A 20,885-nucleotide genomic window follows, 5' to 3' on the forward strand; every position below is an offset into this window, starting at 1 on the left:
ACAACCCCACATCCGGTCTCAAACCAGGAAGTTAGCATTTTCTCGTGCACACGGTCAATTGTAATTCCCACTGATTCCCTTTTATTTGATTTGTGATAACAAACTTAATTACATATGAATTAGGTCGTGAAAAAAAGAGAATGAAAGGAAACAAAGGTGTGAGAAAATGTCAATCTTAGTTTTGCCAATTGCTAAATGCTTTTACAAAAACAAAACAACGTATTCCTTAGTCTTCGTAAACATTTAACTTAGTGCTAACCTATTTCGAAACAAATCTTTTCTATTGCCTGAACTCAGTTATCAGTTAATGACAAAAACACATAATTGTGAAAGCCAGATCATGAAAAACATTGATTAGTCAAAAATCACAAATGTTAGCTTTCTTTTTTTTTGGTTATCTAAATAATCCAACCACACTGCCAGTGTAATTTATGTTTGGTAGCTTGTAGTTTGATATGATTTGTTTTTAAATTTACTTCAGTCATAAAGTGCACAGATAAACTGTTACTGTAAAGCAGTGGTTCTCAAACCTGTTCTGGCATGTCCTGCTTCAAAACGTTCATGCCCCAATAATATTTTTTTATGAATCATTAACAATAAAAACGGTTCAAAATGAATTGTAAAATCACTTAAATACTGACCTAATTTCACTTCATACTGTTTACCTAGCTGTCAGTGCCCCACCTGCAGGGGCTCCACGCTCACTGAAATTGAGTGAAGCAACTCAATAGAAATGACGCAACTGCTCCAAAAGCTACTTTTTGACTGGTGCAAAACAGCAGATGTCTGTTCCTGACTTACTGAGAGATGAAACTGCACAGCTGCTCACACATATGTGACAAAGTGTGACTGTAACATTCACTGATGCACATTATTTTTAATCCATAAAGGCTCTAAAACAGAAAAGTTGCAGAAAGTATAAATGTAAAGAAAACTTGAATGGTTGAATTGAATCCTGTGCCCCTCCCACATCCTACTTCTAGTATATAGTAAGTAGTACATAGAAGAGCCTTAGCAGGCCTCATCTATGTAACCTCATGGTGACTGAAGCATCTATAATCAGTCTTGATAATGAATAAACCACTCAGAATGTTATGTAACACCATGACTGCAATGTCTGTCAGCAGAGTGGCGGATTTTACTTGCAGTTTCTATTTACTGGCACTGCATGTCTTATATCGTCTATTGTACAGTGGAGCTAGTCTAATAAATTGACTTTATCAGAATAGCTCGTTTAGGACAGACTTTCAACAAAGCACAATAGTGCAGATTTCTTACCTCCATTGTTCCTCCAAATCTCCCTGGCACACTGATCAGAGGAGGTCAAATCTGATATCTGGATATTGGGATTTGATTTGTAGTCATCTTAGGTAAACAGAGAAAAATGAGATTGTTACTTGATGGCACTGAAGCATTTCCTAGATGCCGGCAGGAACACAGATATTTCTATAGTAAAGGAGTCGGTCAGGACTTACTGTTGTTGCTCAGTGAAAAGGACTCGCTCTCCCTCATCGTCTCGTTTCCGCTGTCCGACAGTGTCCTCTCATTCCTGGAGATGTGCGGCCTCTTCTTCGTACTCTTCCGAGTGCTAATGCGGATGATTCCACGCACTAGCCGACACTCGGCCTCCTGCTCATCCATTTTATGTTCCTCAGCCAGTGAGTTGATGAGCTGGTTGATGGCCTTGCTCTTTTTCAGGAACACCGAGTCTGAGGTGCACCGGGCCAGTTCTTCAATCTGATATTCAGAGTAGAGCTCCAGCAGCTTCTTAGTAATCAGGGAGTCCACATTCTCCTCCCCATCCTCCCAGTCATCAATCCTTATAGACTCATGCAGCGACTGGTGGCTCGGCAGTGTCTGAACACCAGGAGGTGGCACGTATGGCAAAGTGGGAGGATTGGTTTTAGCACCTAAATACTCTATTGTGCTGTCCACTTTGACTCCAGCAATGTGGAGATCCTCCAACCAGGGTTCTTCTGCAGTGTACTCTTCTTTGTTGTCTCTGGAGTTCATAGCTTGGAGACTCAACCTCTCTGGTTCATCTGGTGAACTCTCCTTTGGTGCCAGGCATGGAGTGAGGATGGAGTTCTGGCAGACCCTGTACAGGCCGCAAGTAAGTATGCTACATATAAAAGTCCTACAGCTTCTTGGAGAAGCGCATGGATTGCAGGTTTGGGTTGCAGTGGATGGCTCAGCTGAGCCAGGAATGAAGCCAATGGTCTCATACTGTCTGCCATTAGCATCCTTCAGGTCAGCTTTGTGGACTCCTTTCGGCTCTGGGTTTTGTGCTCTGTCTTCAACTGGGTCCACACAACGTTCTTCATAGGACGACCCCTGGCTGTTGCTCCGGCTGGACCGAAGCCTGTGGCCTGCGCCACGTCCTGAACCATGTGTAAGGCTGCTGGAGGTGCCAGCAGACATGATTGACTGCATCAGAAAATCCAAGAACAAAAATGAGAAAAACATTGAGGTCATCTGAGGTTCAATTAAACGATGAGACAGGGTTGAAATAGTACAGCTAAACAAAACGTTTCTTATAAATCCACATTGTCAAGCAGGAAATAAGTGTGCTCCTAAGCACCTGAAGGCATTTCTCTTCAAAACAATCGTGAAACTAATATCCGCAGGTGGCAGGTAATGCAGCCCAACAGGTTTTACGGAGTATGTGTACACACAGTCAAACACAATTACCCGTTCTTATATCAAATATACTGCATGATGTCATGGAGATCACAAAATACTCATTGAAACTCCAATGAGTACACTTTCTGGTGATTCACACCTATGTTCATTTCAGAATTATATAGTTTTATTTCCTTTTACTCATTAAGAACACATAACAATGATGAAGGCTACTCTGTGGATATGGATCATTAAAATTAATTTAACGACAAGTGTGGCTATTTCGCCAGTCATTAAAACAACCTGAGTAAAGACGAATGAATGCCGAATTTAAAAAAAAAAGTGTAATTATAAATTATAATTATTTTACATTTGTATTTATTTATTTATTACATGAATCTTATTAGAAAACGACAATGTTGCAATTATTCAGTAGTGTTTGGCAACCTGTGTTGTGACGATATACGCCTGGACATTTATCAACAGTATGACTTAGCTTTTAAAAAAACAAGTCAAACGGGACTATAGTATTGCGGTTTTGTCTTTATCTAATCACAAACTCGATTTGACGGTAACTTTAGGAACATATGAGCTCGAATTTCGTCTCAAATACAAATATTATTTTCACTTTCATGGCGACTTGTCATTGCGGCAGTTTCCTCCATTTGAGGACTTTCTCACCTAACATTACTCACAGTTTACACGGTGCGTCCACCGGCCGTCTCCCGAATTAATGCTAGATTCTCCACTTTATGGTACGCATTTATTTATTGTAATCCATTTCGAACGTTTCGTGTATGAATTTCGCCCCAAAACGCCAGTTTCAACAAAGTTTTCGACCAAATCTGTGTACCTGAGCGTCAAGGTAGAAGAGGCGCACCAGGTAGCTACAGCCAGAGGTTGGTCTTCCGGTTGTAAGTGACTCACAAAATAAAATGTACATCAAATTGCCAATGTAATTTTGCATATTGCACGATAATAGCGCATCACGGGCGTCTTAACTTTTCTCAGGAAGGCAATGATAAAAAAAAACAACAACCGTTAAAACACAGTTATGCCCAGCCTACCATTATAAAAGGTAATTTTTACAGTTTTATTGTTTTAACAGATTTCCGGTGGTTATTGTCCTTATCTGTGAACCAGCGTCAAGTCACCTACACTGGTCATTGAATTACCGGATATTCCACATGAAAGTATACTGATATTTTTTTTTTACATATATTTGAGAGAACAATTTAGTAACAACAGTGCGAGTAAATAAAGTACATCTTTAACCAATATTTTCGTATGACTTTTATTATTATGGTACGTAAAATATAATATTGAATGTTGTAGTTTATTTAGAAAGAAAACCAACCGGAAATACTACATTTCTTTGCGTTTACTTTGACAACACGGCTCGTTTTATGGCAACGTAGCTAAACAGCAGGTAGTCACGAATGTGTCAGGACTCCTCCTAGTAGAGCGATATGCATTAAAAATAACAAAGTTTTTGTGTTACATGTCATTTACTCATAAAGGACCGCCGGAGCTTAGCATAAAGGCCGGCAATAATCTATAAGTCGAGGAAGCTAACAAGCTAGCAGTGGTAATAGCACTTTGGATTTACTGTTGTTAAATAACTCCGCAGCTGGATGAGCTTGCTAGGATGAATGGGAAAGCTAAGAAGCTAACGATGGTCATTGTGTTATAGGTTGGATTTGTGCTGTCTTTTTGGAGATAAACTTTTATAAATAATAAATTAGGAGTTATGAGAATAAACAGATATGTAATTTCGAGCACGGGGTCTCGTGGTTATTTACAGCTGGATATCCTCGGTGTGGGATTAGCTTATTTTCTCCTTGGAAAGACGACATTCGCTCCTTTCAGCTACCTCAAAATACACGGGAGTCGGTGATGCTGTCGGTCGCTGGACAAATGCACCGGGTGTCCGAACTAGGACAGAGCGGCCAGACTCCGTTATAAACAATGAAAAACTGCGAGTATCAACAAATAGACCCGCAAGCACTTCCGACGCCCACCCCGACCCCTCCGCCTCATCATGGGAATGACACGGAGAAGAAGAAGGAGCCGAGAAGACCCAGGAGAAAGTGGGAAGTTTTCCCCGGGAAGAATCGCTTCTACTGCAATGGACGGATCATAGTGGCCCGACAGAGTGGGGTCCTTCCCCTTACCCTGGGTCTCATCCTCGTCACAAGTGGTTTATTTTTTATATTTGAGTGAGTTCGTCTTATATTATATGGTTCTGTAATACTGATTGCGAGTTCCGTCCAAAAGTTGTCCACAGATGATACAAAGCTGCTTTTTAAGCGATATTTTAATGAACTGAGCCCTGTCTGGCGCATCAAATCTGTTTTATTTATTTATATTGTTTGTCTGTTTGTTTGTTTTTTCCAAAAGCAAGAGACTCGCTAACATACAGTTGCACTTAACAGGGTGATATTTAATGATGCAGATTGCTCAAAAAAACAAAGCAAAACAAAAAAATACTGACCAAAGCGCATTTTTGACCCTGCACTGTATCGATATTTGTTTTAACCTGTGTGTTGCAATTATGTTTATTTTTTAATGTTTTTTTTCTTAATATTTGAAGCTAAGTGCACATTTTTAAGAAGTAGTGCTTAATAATAGAAACAGGATTCTTTCTGCCACAGTAGAGTGAAAATGTGTTCAGTCTTCTGGGAGTTTTATGGCAATTAAAAGAGTTGAATGTTAATTAAAATTAGATCCATCAGTGAGTTAAAGAAAAGAAGAAGGTAGGCTCAGTTATATGTGACAGAACATTGTCTGCATCTTTTCCCAGTGTGCCTTGGTAATTACCCCTGCCTGTGTTTGTTTCTCAGTTGTCCGTTCCTGGTCAAACACCTGACCAGCTGCATACCTGTTATTGGAGGAGTCCTCTTTGTGTTTGTGCTCATCACCCTGCTCCAGACCAGCTTCACCGACCCCGGCATCCTGCCCAGAGCAACACCAGATGAGGCTGCAGACATTGAGAAACAGATTGGTAATGTCTAATAGCTGCACTAGTACCTATGAGGTTGTCTGCAAGGCCTTTGAATTTGACGTCCCGAATTGTTTCCTACAGACTGACATTCTGTTGGAAACACTGCTGGATAATAGGAGGAGTGGGGCTATATGCACTTGAGTGTACTGTGTGCTAAACATCAGTCTCTGGGGCTGAAAAGGCTTAAATGCCCAATATCTGCAGTTCCTCAAATAGCCACTGGAGGCAAACTCCAAAAACAAGCCAACCCAATGGTGGCACTGAGAGGTCAAATGGACTGCAACTCAAGAAAAAGCCTGCATATAGAAAAATGCCGTAAAAGCACTCAAAACAAAACACAAGTGTTTCTGAGAAGGTGATAACGTGACAGACTAGCTGTGGCTGTAACGAAAACCAAAACATGCGATTTATACACATGAATCATGTGATTAGATAGCAAGATACATTTAAAATTGCCTCTATAGTTCCCCCCCTCATAACAACTCCATGGTGGATGGATTTTTGTATACAGTGCTTAACAAATGTATTAGGCCAGCTGTCATAAAAACAGAAAACACAAATATTTTAGAAATTTGTCAAAAACTTGTTAAAAAAAAGTAAAAACATAATATTATTTATTATCCATATTTTTATATCCAAATCAGAGAAGAAGTCAGAAGTGAATCAAACATTAGATTCAACCATTAAAACAATTTTTCTTCTGTTCAGGAATTCAACTAAATAGCTAATTTGGCATCTCAATAAAAAAGAATAAAGGTGGATTAACATTGCAGAAATACAAAAAGTGATTTTGGTAAGCAGCTGTGAGGCATCTGTAGCATAAACCTTACACTGGGTTGTGTAAGGCTTTCTAATTATCAGCATACTGGTGGTAGGGACATGACCCTCTTGATTGATATGTCTTCTGATACAGAGAACTGTAGTCGATACATCTCGCCTTCACTACCTTTTGGTGTGTTTTCTGGTTGTTTCATATGATTGTTTGATAAATAATGTGCCTTCTTGTAAAGTACAGCCCGTCTAAGAAGTTTGTGCTTCGGATTGGGTGAGTAATATTTTAGTCTGTGCTGTGCTAGCAGATATAAGTGTGTTTGTTGTACGCGTGCAGTTTATGTAAGTAGCCTGCTAATCAAGCATGCTAGCATTAGTTGGTAACCTAGCACCCTGTTATACAGATTTTGTCAAACAAGAATGATAAGAATTGTTCTGAATAAATCAGCCATGTTGGTAATGATGGTGCTCACTGACACATATGGAAAAGGAATAATTAGTCACCAAATATACTTGGTTGGCCTAAAATCTGTGTGCAGGAAATGCTGTCCAGTGTTGTCACATTTTTTCTCTTTTGGGATATTTCTGCACTGTGTTTTGGCTCTAAAGTTTCGTATAGGACGGGGAATCTTACCCATAAACCAGTACTGCTTAAACACAGCTTATTTTATTCCAAGTTATTGAAGAGTCAGTGGCCTTGACTTTGTTTTGATTAAAACACCATTCATAGTTTCAAGAGAATGAAAGCGCTGTTCTGGTGTGGCTAATTATTTATTCTGGAATCACACATGCGTGTACATTTTAATGGCTCAGTCACAATTTAAAATTCTTCAGGTCATTTTAATGATGCGGAAGTCATCAAGACATAAAAGAACATAAGTGGAATCTGCTGTGTAATAAACGTCATGTTGGCATGTTGAAAAGTGTCTGCTGCCTTCTAATTTTGGAGTGAAGTTTTCACTAGATTTTATACAGATTTATTTTCCCCAATCTTTCACACCTCAGACCTGTTCAAAGCTCATCAGTTATGTTCACTGTCAGTTTTATGCCATGCCAATATTATTTTTACTTTCCATATGACTTGCATCGTTATAATGACCTGCATGTCTAAAGCTGGCTTTCTGTGCACTTTGGAAACTCCTACTCATGACCAGAGTTTAGGCAGTGGTGATGTAAGATCCACATGTTATCCAACTGAACTGTACAACAGCTATTTTTGAAATGAAGATTCTGGCGTGACTGTTGAACATTTAGTTGGGCCCCAATGCTTCAGGAAAGATTCTGGAAAGCTCTGTTGTGTAGCTTCTTAGTTTGAATTAGCGCACGGTTTAGTATGGTATGGAATGGATGACACCGACTATTGTAAAAATAAAAATAAATAAAAGAAACCCCATAAGGAACCATCTGTAAGTTGCGCAAAAAGAATAGCGGGTATTTCTTTTCTTTTTTTTTTCTATTATTTTTCTCATGTTGGTCAACCTCTCAGGCACAGTGTCCAAGTTACTGGGAGAGAGTTTTTGCAGGTTAGTCATTTTGTGAAAGATGACACATCATTTTCCATCTGCTGTTACGAGCTGCACACCTGACACCAGATGTCTTTCTGCTCAGGCTATTATTGGGCTATAATCCACCCCTCGCCCTGAGTAAGAGTGGATAAAGGCGCAAGTTGTTACAACCCAGTGAAGTGGTCAGACCTGATTTTACAAGGATGTGAAGTGTGACAGAAAATGATTATAGGTTGAAATTGTGTACATTAAAACAGGATTCATACGTACACTACGCTTCATTGATTGACAGTGGGAGTACCTGACATCTGGGGTGTCTTTGCTAGTGGGATAGTCAAAGCAGTAACAGCCAGCCATTAACAAGGCAAGCTAACTGAGCTTTAATGATCACTTAGCATGAGTCACACTAACTGCCTGTTGCTAATGTTCTCCATTTTCATGCTGAATTACACAAACTTCCTTCATAGTTTAATAACACGATGTGATGGATGGATTTGATTGGCTGCCATGGTGCTGGCATTGGAGAACTTTCTCAACTTTTAAGTGCAAGCACTGAAAGCAAAACAAAGGTCCAGATTCACAGTTTAGTTGTGCACTGCATTTAAAGTCAATGAGAGGTGTGGGGATTGAAGTTTGAAATGCAAATGTGTAAATCCCTGTTTTGTGTGCATGGAGACTCTCCAGGCACTCCAGGTTCTTCAAACTGCCCATAGACACAAGCAGTGTTCAGGTTCATTTGTGTTTCAAAATTGGCTGTAGGTTTGAATATGAGTATGAATGTTTGGCTCCATGTTCTAGCCCTGCGACACACTGGCCACCTGTCCAGGGTGCACTCCCCCTTCCCCTGTGGGTTCAAGTCTGTAGCTTTGATTGAGGGAAAACTTTTTGAAATGATCTTTTAGAGCAATCTTCAAAAGGTTTTTAATGAGAAGCTCAAAGTACTGACCAGAGATGCGTGCAGCCCTAATGATGTGCACGCATTGCTGATAATGTGATGGTATCCATTCACACTTTTATCGTGCTTTAAAGTGGTTTGTGAATGTGACACTTGTAAGTTTGCTGCCATGACTTTGATGGAAGTGGAAACTCGATGCTTACTGCAGCAATAACTGCACACCTACCTTAGATTCAAAGCACAACACTTTGTCCCTATTTTCACTGTTCTTCTCTGTAGACAACACTGGAAACACCAGCTATCGACCTCCGCCTCGCACCAAGGAAGTGCTAATCAATCAGCAGGTGGTGAAGCTCAAGTACTGCTTCACCTGCAAGATGTTCCGCCCTCCGCGCACCTCCCACTGCAGCCTGTGTGACAACTGTGTGGGTGAGCTGTGAACACACAGCGACACTGACATTTACAACCCATAAATAATAAAAAGAAGCTTCACAGAGCTGCAGAGAGCGCACTTTTATATAGCTCAGTGCTCTAGAGTTTTTTATAACATTCCTAAAATGTGAGTTGATCACTGTCTTTCAGAGAGATTCGACCATCACTGCCCCTGGGTTGGGAACTGTGTAGGGAAACGTAACTATCGGTTTTTCTACACCTTCATCGTGTCGCTCTCCTTCCTGACGGCGTTCATCTTCGGCTGTGTGACCACACACCTAGCACTGAGTATGTGGTTTTGCTCTGATCTGCAGGTGTTTCATGCTTGGGAAGTAGTCGGCTTCAAATAGCACCTGCTTGTTTGTTTTGTTTCATTCGGACTGTCAGGCATGGTTCACAACAGCAGAGCAGTTTAATGTCTGACAAAAGCCATATACGTGGATCAGCTCGGTCATTTCCCACACAAATTAAATTTTATCATCCTGAAATCCTGCTCACTTTCCTCTTTTTCAGGAGCTCAGGGCGGGAAGGGCCTAGTGTTTGCGCTTCAGGAGAGTCCGGGGAGATATCCTGTACCGAATAAGATTTTTTTACTCAAAAAACACAGTCAGTGACAGAAGTCGGATGAAAATCAGTCAGCTTGCATATGTATATATAACATATACATAGACACCATTGCCATCTGTGATCATTTTTCTTATTTGTACTGTTTTTAACCGTGTTTTTCTTCACTTTATATTAGGAAACAAAAATTACTGTAATCCGTAGGGAAGTACAGACTGAGGCTCTCTGGGCTGATATCAGGTTCTAAATAACAATTTGGCAAATATCCAGTGCTCGAATGGGGATATGTTTTAGTTGATTAGCTGTTGTTATGTCTTATATATTTCTTGCATTGTGCCAGTGAAACAAATTTGGCACAATTTTCAAGCCTTTTGTTTTTTCTTATGTAGCCAGTGTTTTGATAACTTTGCTTTCCTTGACTCAGTCTTTCACTGCAGTGGAGCTGGTGATATGTTTCTTTTCAGTTTGGTCCATTTTGGGCCTCTCAGGCTTCCATACATACCTGGTTGCTTCCAATCTTACCACTAACGAAGACGTGAGTACCCAAAGCTGCTTTTATGACTCAGTTTGTTAGACGACATCATGTTATTTTGTTCATTTTGTGATGCTTGTTAAATCAAAGAAAATATACTCTGTATGTAATTTGTAAATATATTTAATATTAATTTTCTGTTAGTGTGGAAGTATATTTAACATTAGAATACTTTTAATTAACAATAACAATAGTAACAACAACACAAATATTAATACTAATATTTTGTTAGTAGTAAGGGAAATCTTGCTGATACTTTTGTATTCACAAAGTGAACAAACTCTACTTCCAAAATAATGTGTTTGGGGAAAAACATGTCATATGTTTTATATCAGAATCAGATCAGAATCAGAAAGACTTTATTTATCCCCAAGGGGCAATTATATGTGATTTGTTTTTATTTTTTATATTAATATTTTTTTAGATTAAAGGCTCCTGGTCAGGGAAGAGTGGAGAAGATGTTACAAACCCATACAGTCATAAAAACATCTTTATCAACTGTTGCTCGGTGCTTTGTGCGCCCATGCCGCCAAGGTTGGTCCTCTTTATGAATTACTCCTTCCATCATTAAATCTTTAATATCGAGTCCAAGTAACAAAGAGAGATGCTTGTGAGGATCCTTGTATATTAGTTTTAGCTATTTTATTACTAATGGGCTGTTTAAGATGGTGCATATTTCATTTGCAAGCATGCATACTTTATGAAAGAAGCAATCACTGATAATTTTAAATAAGTTTGTATGAGTTGATAAAGAGAGCGCAGTACTAATAAACCTGTAGCAATAGCAATCAGCTGGGTTGTGGCTATTTTTGAATTACAGAGCCTCAGTTCATTGTTTAATTGCAATTTAGTTTTATGTGTGTAAGTAGCACCAGTTTAGTTGTCTCAACCACTTACTATTACAAGATAAAGAGTCTCAGATGGAAAACCAGACAGCCAAGAGAGTAAGTAGTTGGAGATGGCGGGGAGGAAGAATTCCTAATTCTTAATCTGTGATGTGCGTTCTGCATTCATGACAAAGATGACAAGATATTGGTATTAATGGAGGAACATCCTCGCCTCATAACCTGAACATTCGTATCTTTCTGTGCCATTTCAGCTTGATTGACAGACGGGGTTTCCTGCCGGCAGATGAGTCTGCCCAGACTGGCAGTGCTGACATCGAGCTGCCCACCCTGGCTGCTAAAAGCGAGATAAATGTGGTAGGAGCCGCTTTTGCATTGCAGAAATCCCCCTCTCCCGTGCCTGCACCCTGTGACTGCCACCAAAACTCTTTCTGTGCCTGAGAGAAACCTCGTTGCCTGCTGTAGCCCCAACCCAGCATCTGTCTGCTGCCTGTTGTTGACTGTCATGTAAAGGTTTGGTTTATCGCACAGTATTATGCCTCTTATTGGAAGTTAAAGGGATAGTTGAACGTTATGGCGCATTTGTTTGGTTTGGTTGGTGGAGTTAAAAATAAAAGCTTATTTCTATTATTCTATTTCTTATTCTAGTAAAGAGCCACAATGTTTTTAGCTCAGTTTTACTTATTAATTTATTATGATTATGAAAACCAGATAGGGTACTAGTTAGGAGTACTTACTTGCCACTCAACACCTGTTTTGGTTTTAAACCGAAAGCTGAAGGACCTAGAAGAACATCAAATGAAGAGAATGTATTTGGGGGCTTTTGAAGCAGTACAATCACAGTTTGAAGACTTCTTAAACTGGGTTACTTTATACATTTTTAATATTTTATGACAACATTATTTTGAAACTGAGTTGTCCTATCTTTAAGAACTCCTTATTAACTAAATATAAAAAAATTTAGAGAAGTCTGTTTATGGTCTGTGTGTTTGAAAGATGAGAGCAGTAGTGGTAGACAAGTATTTTGGATTTTTAAATCACTAACTGTCATTATTGGTGTTCCTATACTGGTTAGACTCTACAAAGGACAAACTATTCTATTTGTTATATTCTACTAATTCTAATGGTTGCCAAACCATGTTTTTATTGATATATACTGAGGTGTCAAAACTCATCATTAAGGGTAGAGGGGGATGTCATCAGATGCAAGAGTTAAAGGAAGAGTCGGGGGAGGGATATAATATTTTTATAAATGATCGAGGGGGCACAACCACACATGGACAACCATTCACACCTATGGGAAATTTAGAGTTTCCAGTTAACCTATCCCTACTAAGTGCATGTCTTTGGACTGTGGGAGGAAGCCGGAGTACCCGGAGAACACCCACGGAAACACGGGGAGAACATGCAAACTCCACACAGAAAGACCCTGGGCCCGACCTTCTTGCTGTGAGGCAACAGTGCTAACCGCTGTGCCACCGTGCTGCTCATACATGATTTATGACTTCGTAGAGTGACCACTAGAGGTATGTTAATTGTCACAAAGTCCCTGCCCTGAGGTCTGCTGCTAGCAGCACTCTTTGAATCGCGCATTACTGAATAATTATTAAGTTGAATTGTCAAAGACGCAGACAATTAAATTAGAAAAAAGAAAAAAACTCATAAAGACCAACAGTAGCCAGTCACCCAGTAACACCTCTTAATCTTGTTTGTTTCTTAAAAAAACAAAATGTTAACGTATTGATTTATAATTTTTGTTGAAGGCATATCTTAGAAATATAGATGACAAACATGAAAAAGTAGCTCTAATGCCCAGGTTTAAATAAGAGAACTAATGATGCTTTGGCAGGTGCGTATTTTAATTCAGGAAATAGTCAACTGGGGTCCTGTTTCATGACTTCTTACTGCATTAAGCTAAGGTGAGAAAGTGACATTAATCTTCTCATCTGACTCTGAGTGCTAAATTGAACTGCTGTCTTTTGTTTTTTTACTTGAACTATTTTGTTAAAGTGTAATTTAATATGGTGTCTTTAGCTGTTGTTCAGCCATGTCTACCTCATGGAAATGCACACATAAAATTCTTCTTGTGCTATTTTTAATAGAGAGTACTACTCTCTGTATGCACATTTTTCCTCAGTGTTTACTTCTATGCAGTATCGTGTGCCAGCTCCGGGTGTTTAGAGAGCAGGAGATGTAAGAAGTGTTTCCAGCTCCTCCTCACAGAGCATCTCTCTTGCTGTTCTCTCTGACAGCAAGGGATATAAAAAGATACTTGAAGTGTTTTTAAGCCAGTTTTGTTTACAAGACTTGCCCAGAGTTCAGATAGAGTTGCAATCTGAGCCTCAATATATTCACATATCGCGTAGTACAGTGAGAGTCAGTTGAAGCTGGAGTCTTGTGTCTTTGAGTGTGTATAAGCTAGCCTTTTGAAGTCAGTTGATAAGCTGGTGACGCTGTAAAGAAAGCTATTTCTGTAACAGCGGTTTGTAAATTTGAGTGTGTGCTGTTTGTTTTCTCCTATCATGTCTGTCTGCATATAAAAGGTTAAAATGCCAAAAGATTTGTGACGAGGGAAGCTCCTCATGTCCTTCATCTCTTGCTTCCCGTCATGCCTTTGTTTCATTTTTACGTGTTTGTTTTTTTTTGTTTTTTTTTTTACAACGTTTCAGTTCTTAGTATCTGTAATGTATAACATTAAATTTTTGTCCATGCAGTTCATCATGTGTTGTCATTTTTCATTTTGTTTCCATCCATCATCACCGTTTTCCTATCACAGTACAAGGAGACATACTTTTCTATATTTTTCCTACGAGACAAACCCAGAATCAGTCCCTCCCTGTGTGTCTGCTCACCCAGTGCTGACTCACTGTTCTCTGTGTGGTGTGTCTCTGTGCCTGCGTCCCTCCACCAACACTAGGAGGAGAAGTGTCTGGACTTTGCTCTGTCCTGCACTGGCTGATTAGCCGCTGTTAGAGCAAAGAAAAGCGAGCCTTGAGCTTGGTAAGCCTGTATAGAGAAAGGGAGAGTGAGTGCAGACAGCCTGTGGCCGCCGTTGTCTTTGCATACCCCTTTGCTTGGCTGCTTTACTCCCGCATGGCTTTAACCATTGCCAATGTTAAATGCATTGAAGTGTATAATTGATCACAGTAAAGGGCGCATAGTTACGGATCAAACAACTCTCTTGTGCTAACCACCAGACTGTTTAAAGACTGACAAAAACAACTGTAGGAAGATGTTCATTCAGAGGTCAGCGAAACATAATGACAGCCATTAAACCAGCTTCTTAAGGAATGAACTGCAGGGCTTTAACAGTGCTTAGAGACTTCCCATGTGTGTATAATTTTTAGGTTTAGGGGTGGAAACAGTGTTGAAATATACCCACATGGTGACAGCACATTTTCTCGACCCTGAATTATACGTAGCGTATAAACTTTGAATACAAACTAGCATATGGAGAAAAAAAAAAGGTTTAGCATTTAAATGAAAAATTTTCCAGAGCTTATGCTGTTAAAATTCATTCATTTGTCAGACTAATTTAGATTCAAGGCTAAAGAAGCGAATTCGGGTGAATAGTTGCATTTAAAAAAGTGCCCAAAGCAACATTTTATACTAAGAAATGATCAGTTCATGTAAAACGGGTTGCTCATAGTATCAAATATTATCACCAAACTGAACTTCCAGTCAGTTCTGTGCAGTTTAACAGCTCCTTTCAGATCACTCTTTTGGTTTTACTGGTCTTAGTTTGGCTGAGCTAACTGCTACTTTCTATTTTCATTGTGTGTTAAATTGCTTTAGTAATAAAATGTACTTTTTAAAAGTACATTTGCATGCTTATAAAGATCCCAGCCAATCTCTGTTTAATTCAGTGTTTTTTTTATTTGGCGTCAGTTTAAAGCAAAGCATATCAAGGCAGGTATGTTTATAAGGTAAAGGCTGTGTAACGTTACAGAGTGGGATAAAAACATCTGCCAACAAGCAGAAAGAAGTCAGGTTCAGGGTCTGCTGCTGTACTTGTAAACATTTACTGTTTTGAGCTACTGAACCTTTAATCTCAGTTCAGATCAACTTGGATGTATCAGCTTGAAAATGTAAACCTTTAAATTGCAAAGAACCCACCACACAAATGCACGCTTGATAATGGATGCATTAACAGAGCCAATGCATCCAATCACTTCCTTTTAGCCAGCTTGTCCCAGTGGTCACTCATTGTATACTGTATATATATTGTATGTCTGTATATTACAGACAAGAGTTTTTCACATAAACCACAATTATAAAAGTTTATAAAGCATTTACTGAAAACCACTGACTGTAAACAATGCTCTGTTTTATCGTTTTGGTCGGGACTTCTTCGTCTGAAGATGGTTTAAAAAGCATAGAAGATGTTTGTTAAACTTCAACATCTCCCAGAAGAATCTTACAGTTTGTGATCTCAGTGTAAAGCCTGACCTGAGTCTGATCCTTTGGGCAAGCCTGCAGGGATAGTGATATGGAGTTCTCTTTAATGGATCCAGCATGACGCGTAAGAAGCATCCACACTGGAAGAACTAGCAGTGATGATACCGTAAAAGATGGACTTATCTTCCTGATCTGAGAAATGAAGCCTTTAAGAGGACGTGAAAAACGACACGTAAAAAGGCTAATCTACATCACGGAGCCCTGCTCTCAAAAACTGATATAGATTTAACACTGTCTGCGAGTCTAGTCACGGTTGTTAAATTCTTTACAGCTAACAGCCGGATTTTCCCATTTCAGTGCAGGAAGCCAAATAATGAAAAGCCAATTACTGCGAAAGAGACAGACAGTGAAAGCGGACAGTATATCCTCGGTTTCTTAACGTAAAACTCATTGTTGCAGCCAGGGACAGCACAAAAGTGATCCCCTTAAACCAGGGCTGCCTAATCCCGGTCCTCGAGAGCTACTATCCTGCAGCTTTTAGATGCATCCCTACTCCAACACAGCTGAATCAAATGGTTTGATTACCTCTTCAGCATGCCATCATGTTTGGCAAAGGCCTGATAACAAGCCAGTCATTTGATTCGGGTGTGTGGGAACAAGGATGCATCTAAAAGCTGCAGGACGGTAGCTCTCGAGGACTGGGATTGGGCACCCCTGCCTTAAACCATAGCTGTCAAACTCCAGTCCTCAAGTGCCGGTGTCCTGAAACCTTTCTGTGTACCTGCTGCAACACACCTGAATAACATTAGGTCATTAGCAAGACTGTAGAACTTGAGTGCACGCTGAGGTGGCAATTCAGCCTTTTGATTCATGTTACAGCAGCTTATGAGTGAATGAAAATGGTGCAATAACAGTACAAGCTTTCAAAGACTTACACTTATTTAAAATTGCTTGAGTAGGGTTAGGGGTTGCCACCTCAGCATGCACTCAAGTTCTATAGAGTCTTGCTAATGACCTAATGTTATTCAGTTGTGTTGCAGCAGGGACATATTTAAACGTTTTGGGACACCGGCCCTCGAGGACTGGAGTTTGACACACCTGCCTTAAACTCATTTTTAGTTTTGGTGTTGTTATTTTTTGGTGGCACGGTGGTTAGCACTGTTGCCGCACAGCAAGAAGGTCCTGAGTTCAATTCCACCATCAGGCCGGGGTCTTTCTGTGTGGAGTTTGCATGTTCTCCCCGTGTTTGCGTGGGTTTCTTCCGGGTACTCCGGCTTCCTCCCACCGCCAAAGACATGCAGCTTGTGGGGATAGGTTAATTGATTAATCCAAATTGCCCATAGGTGTGAATGTGGGAGTGAATATGAGCGCAAATGGTTGTCCCTGTGTGTTGGCCCTGCGACAGACTGGCGACCTGTCCAGGGTGTACCCTGCCTCTCGCCCTATGACAGCTGGGATAGGCTCCAGCGCCCCCGTGACCCTGAAAAGGATAAGCGGAAGCAAATGGATGGATGATGTTGTTATTTTTCTCTGAGTTATCGATTCTATGGGCTCAGTCACTCATTTTGGGAACTTGTCAATTTTGGTCATATAAGGGTCAAAAAGCAGGATTATCCAGAGTGCGCTCATTGGCTAAGGACATGTGCTGTTTGAACATGTTCTCCTCAAGGCTTCATAAAAGAATCTCACAAAACAGTCAGTGATGTCATAGTCACTATGTTCATCTTTTATGATATTTATGACAATAATGTGGGAACCAGAGGTAACAGAATATCAATGACATTCAGCAACTTTAACAGCGACGGGCAAAATAACTGCTGATGACATAAAGTGGCCAGGTTCTGAGTTAGACTTCTCACATTCTACTTGAATGGTGGAAACAACTACCAGCGAGAGTGAAGGATACGGTTGACTGACATATGATGGAATGCTTTTAGTGTTCACTAGTGACCAGTCGTCAGTGATGAAGCCACAGGCACCAAGCAAACTGCTTCTTGTGTGGACGCCCTGTTAAAGTCTGAATATTCTGGCAGCTGCTACTTAAACTTCATCAATACTTTTTTAGAACCAGCTCTTGCAAACTATCACGCTTTGTTTTAGTGCCATTCTAAAAGTTTGGTGTAATAAATAAACAGGCTTCTTGGGCTAAATCAAATATGAAATGTGACTGGCCAGGTTCAATGTGCATGCCTATGCATGTCTGTGACATGAAATATTTTGGATATCCTGCTTGAGATCACGTGTGGATCCTGCTTGCACTCCTAGTTGGCCTTTGACTCATGTTATATTTGCTGAAGTAATTTCAGAGACTGATGTTTTCCCTGTTAATATCACTAGCTTGTTTTGTCACTTGTTTTATTACTTTTTTTTACTTCCTCTTTCTTGCACTGCCCTTGCAGTGCACACAGGGAACTAAAGGTCTGCTAGAATCGGCTGCGCTTTCTCCGCTCCTGTCCACCTCGTGTCCTCAGGGGAAACCTCAGAATGCTCATTCCTGCCCAGAAACCAGCCCAGCGTTGAACTCTGACCCCACATCGGAGTTCTCTAAAGGCTGCAGGGGTAACCATACGTCCAGCTCCCATGACGATACTTCTCGTCCACGTCACACCAAAGCTCGCTCAAAGAAATGCAGACGAGAGGCTCTGCATATTCCCAACCCTGCATTTGATGTCCCAGTTTCCCCTACCTCTCCGGACGCTGCCCCTGACTCCAAAGCCAGGAGCCACAAAGGAGGCAGCCTCACCCCGTTGCACTGACTGTCTTGAATGATGTTTTTCACAAGTCAAACACTGTTTGAGGCTTGCATGCTGTAACACAGTCAGATCCAAGTTATATGATTTTTTTTGTTTGGTTATTCCTGTTGGTTCTCTGAAACTCCAGGAGCGTTGAAGATGTTTGGTCACTGAGTAAGACAATCACAGTGGAAATAGGACAGATTTGATGAAGAGGATTCTAGATGCAACATAGCGCTGGTGTAGAGAAAAGTTCTAAGAAGGTTTGTGAGCCGTAGATTCTTGTGTAAAAAAACAAATTTACCAGCATGTCAGATTTCACCAAATTTGTGAAACAGCGGCTTTAATGTATCAGGTGGATGGAAGCTCTGAATTGTGTATATCTATAAAGAGAGGATCCTTGAAGGGAAAATCCACCCAAAAATGTTCACATCTCAAGCTGTACAGGCAGTGATTAATGGAACAAGTCGCAGGACTCGCAGACTAAAGCACTGTCCTCAAAACACTTTCTTGTGGAATCACCCGTTTAGCTCACTGGATTTGCCTCAAGACATGTCTTCCCCCTGGTTTTCTCCCAGGCTTCCTGTCTTCTCTTTGCTTTCCTATTGCAATATAATCCATATAATCTGGTACAGAAGTTATATGGAGTAAATATTTAGTCACCACAGCCACCACAGGTGGGTAAGGTTTGGCCACCCCTTCTGCCCAGTAAGTGTGAAACGGCAATGTCTGCAAATAAGCCTTTACTGTGCAGTGGTTGAAATATCTAATTTATTGATTTGGATTGTTGTAGGGCTTTAGGGGTATGCCTGCTCTGTTCCACCACCTGTCATTGTCTGTCCTGCTAATTTAAATCTCTGAACTGGATCTCTGGGCTGTGTTTGAGGAGGTGATTCCTTTTGGAACATTTTTAATTAATTATTAATACTCTTAATAAGCTTTTGTTTCAGTTTTACTATAGGGAATTTATTCTTCTGTTACTTGACACTTTTAAAAACTTTTTTTTTTTAAGTTTTACATAAAAATGCCTGTTATGCATGAGTCCTCATGGCATACCTTTCTATGGCAGTCACGCCTAAATGATTAGGAATTATTTGGTACATCTGGTAAGCAATCATTTGGTACTACAACAATCTGTAAAATGGGGAAACAAGAACTAGAAATAAGTTCTGAGCTCAACCTGCCCACCTCTTTAAAAACTATCTGGCTCTGTGGCTGCTTCCACTGGGTTTCAATCTAACAGAACCTGAGGGTACCAAATGCAGAGATGGGGATATAACTGAACTATGCACTTGTTTTTTCCCCCCACATCTATAATAATGCAGGCAAAGATTTGGTCCACTGACCTTAGTGACATTGAATATTGGATTAATCATTCAAATCTATATGTAAAACACCTAATTTTTCACTGAAGGTGATGACTTTGTGTTCTAAAATAAGCAAAATGTGAATGTTGTTGTGTGGATTTTTCCGATGACCTTGCACAAACAGCACAGTGGATAAGATGTAAATCAGTTTAGTGGTGTGTACTGTTGTTCAGATCTTCGTGCTGTAAAATGGAATTGAGTGCAACTGCATGGTCATGACTAAAAGGTGTATTTTATGATGTTTCTTTAAATGCATTCAAACATTGCACCATCTCAACACACCTTTTTGTAGGAAACCAGTGTTGTGTTTCAAAACTGAAACAGCATTACTGATTCCCGCTTGTATTCTTGTCACCATCACACAATGATTTAAAGCTCCTTTTCACATGTCCACCTCCTGCTCACACACCTTGTGTCAGTAATAGCAATACCTTCTGTCTTCTCCTTTCCCTAAAATTGTTTTTCTTTGTGCACTTTGACAAATCTGAGACTTGTGTGAATGGAGGATGTACTGGTTTGTTCTCAGGTGAAAGCTTTAGGTTAGGTATTCAATATGCAAGTTCAATGTGACATGTGTTCACACACATTGTGACCCGATGGCAATAGCTGCACAAGAGTGCAAAGACCCCAACTATCATGTACACACTGTCCGTCTATAGTTCACCTAAAGAGTGTCTGTGCAGCATCTGCTGTGTCAAAAGTCACCCCAACACCCTCAGTGACATCACTAAGTGAATGCGAGTGATGCATTTATTAGGAGAAACATACTGTACTGTATTTGTACCAACTGTAAGGTAAATTAAGCCAATGCTCCTGTCAAAATAAAGGAAAGAAAAATACAACTCACTGAACAATCTGTGTATTTTTTAAGCTGACCACAAGGTGGCACTGGTGGTCCGTGAGCGTGAACTGGAGTCAGTAAATCAGTCAGTGAGCCACTGTTTGGACAATTTGGTGTTTTGTTTCCTCTTAGATGTTTAAAACGGAAAATAATCAAAAGATTTTTCTTTTTTCCTCTTTGCAATGGAAAAAAAAAGATCACAGTACCACATCTGTGCAATTAGTAAAAAATAAATATACTGTAGAGAATTTGGTGTAGAAAACATTAAGTCTGATTTTCAGGTTCATGTGGAGCCATGTGCTACATAAAAGTTTATTCAATACGAAGTATGAAACTTTTTTGTATTGAATGATTAAGTTCTGTTTTTCAGAATCGTG

General features: G+C 40.0%; 2 protein-coding genes across 3 annotated transcripts in view; one reads left to right on the top strand and one right to left on the bottom strand.

The window, feature by feature from the left end:
- Window positions 1-3,519, bottom strand: part of LOC102212405 (keratinocyte differentiation factor 1-like) — a 10,313-nt gene extending 6,794 nt beyond the window's left edge. Inside the window, exons 1-3 of the mRNA XM_005752596.1 lie at window positions 3,476-3,519; window positions 1,476-2,427; window positions 1,279-1,365 (exon numbers count right to left, since the gene is read on the bottom strand). Of these exons, the coding sequence (XP_005752653.1) occupies window positions 1,279-1,365; window positions 1,476-2,421 (1,033 nt within the window). The 5' untranslated portion in view covers window positions 2,422-2,427; window positions 3,476-3,519. The remainder of the gene's footprint in view (window positions 1-1,278; window positions 1,366-1,475; window positions 2,428-3,475) is intronic.
- Window positions 3,520-4,011: 492 nt separating this feature from the next.
- On the top strand, window positions 4,012-20,509 carry LOC102211762 (palmitoyltransferase ZDHHC18-like). Of its 2 annotated transcripts, XM_005752593.2 has the most exons (9): window positions 4,012-4,841; window positions 5,466-5,626; window positions 9,077-9,226; window positions 9,380-9,517; window positions 9,743-9,794; window positions 10,226-10,328; window positions 10,750-10,859; window positions 11,425-11,527; window positions 17,968-20,509. In XM_005752593.2, exons 1-9 carry the CDS (start codon window positions 4,591-4,593, stop codon window positions 18,322-18,324), a joined length of 1,425 nt encoding a protein of 474 aa, XP_005752650.1. In that variant the 5' UTR covers window positions 4,012-4,590; the 3' UTR covers window positions 18,325-20,509. The 2 variants fall into 2 exon arrangements, with proteins under 2 accessions (XP_005752650.1, XP_005752652.1); XM_005752595.2 differs by lacking the exon at window positions 9,743-9,794 and having other exon boundaries at window positions 10,258-10,328.
- The last annotated feature ends 376 nt before the right edge of the window (window positions 20,510-20,885 follow it).

Source organism: Pundamilia nyererei, unplaced genomic scaffold (assembly GCF_000239375.1).
Source record: "Pundamilia nyererei isolate P.nyererei 1_Seehausen unplaced genomic scaffold, PunNye1.0 scaffold00367, whole genome shotgun sequence".
Classification (NCBI taxonomy): domain Eukaryota; kingdom Metazoa; phylum Chordata; class Actinopteri; order Cichliformes; family Cichlidae; genus Pundamilia; species Pundamilia nyererei.

Coding starts and splice junctions, on each gene's coding strand:
- LOC102211762 (XM_005752593.2), top strand. CDS start 4,591: ATGAAAAACTGCGAGTATCAACAAATAGACCCGCAAGCACTTCCGACG. Junction 9,795..10,225: donor CTTCAGGAGAGTCCGGGGAG/ATATCCTGTACC, acceptor TCAGTCTTTCAC/TGCAGTGGAGCTGGTGATAT. Junction 10,860..11,424: donor TGTGCGCCCATGCCGCCAAG/GTTGGTCCTCTT, acceptor GTGCCATTTCAG/CTTGATTGACAGACGGGGTT.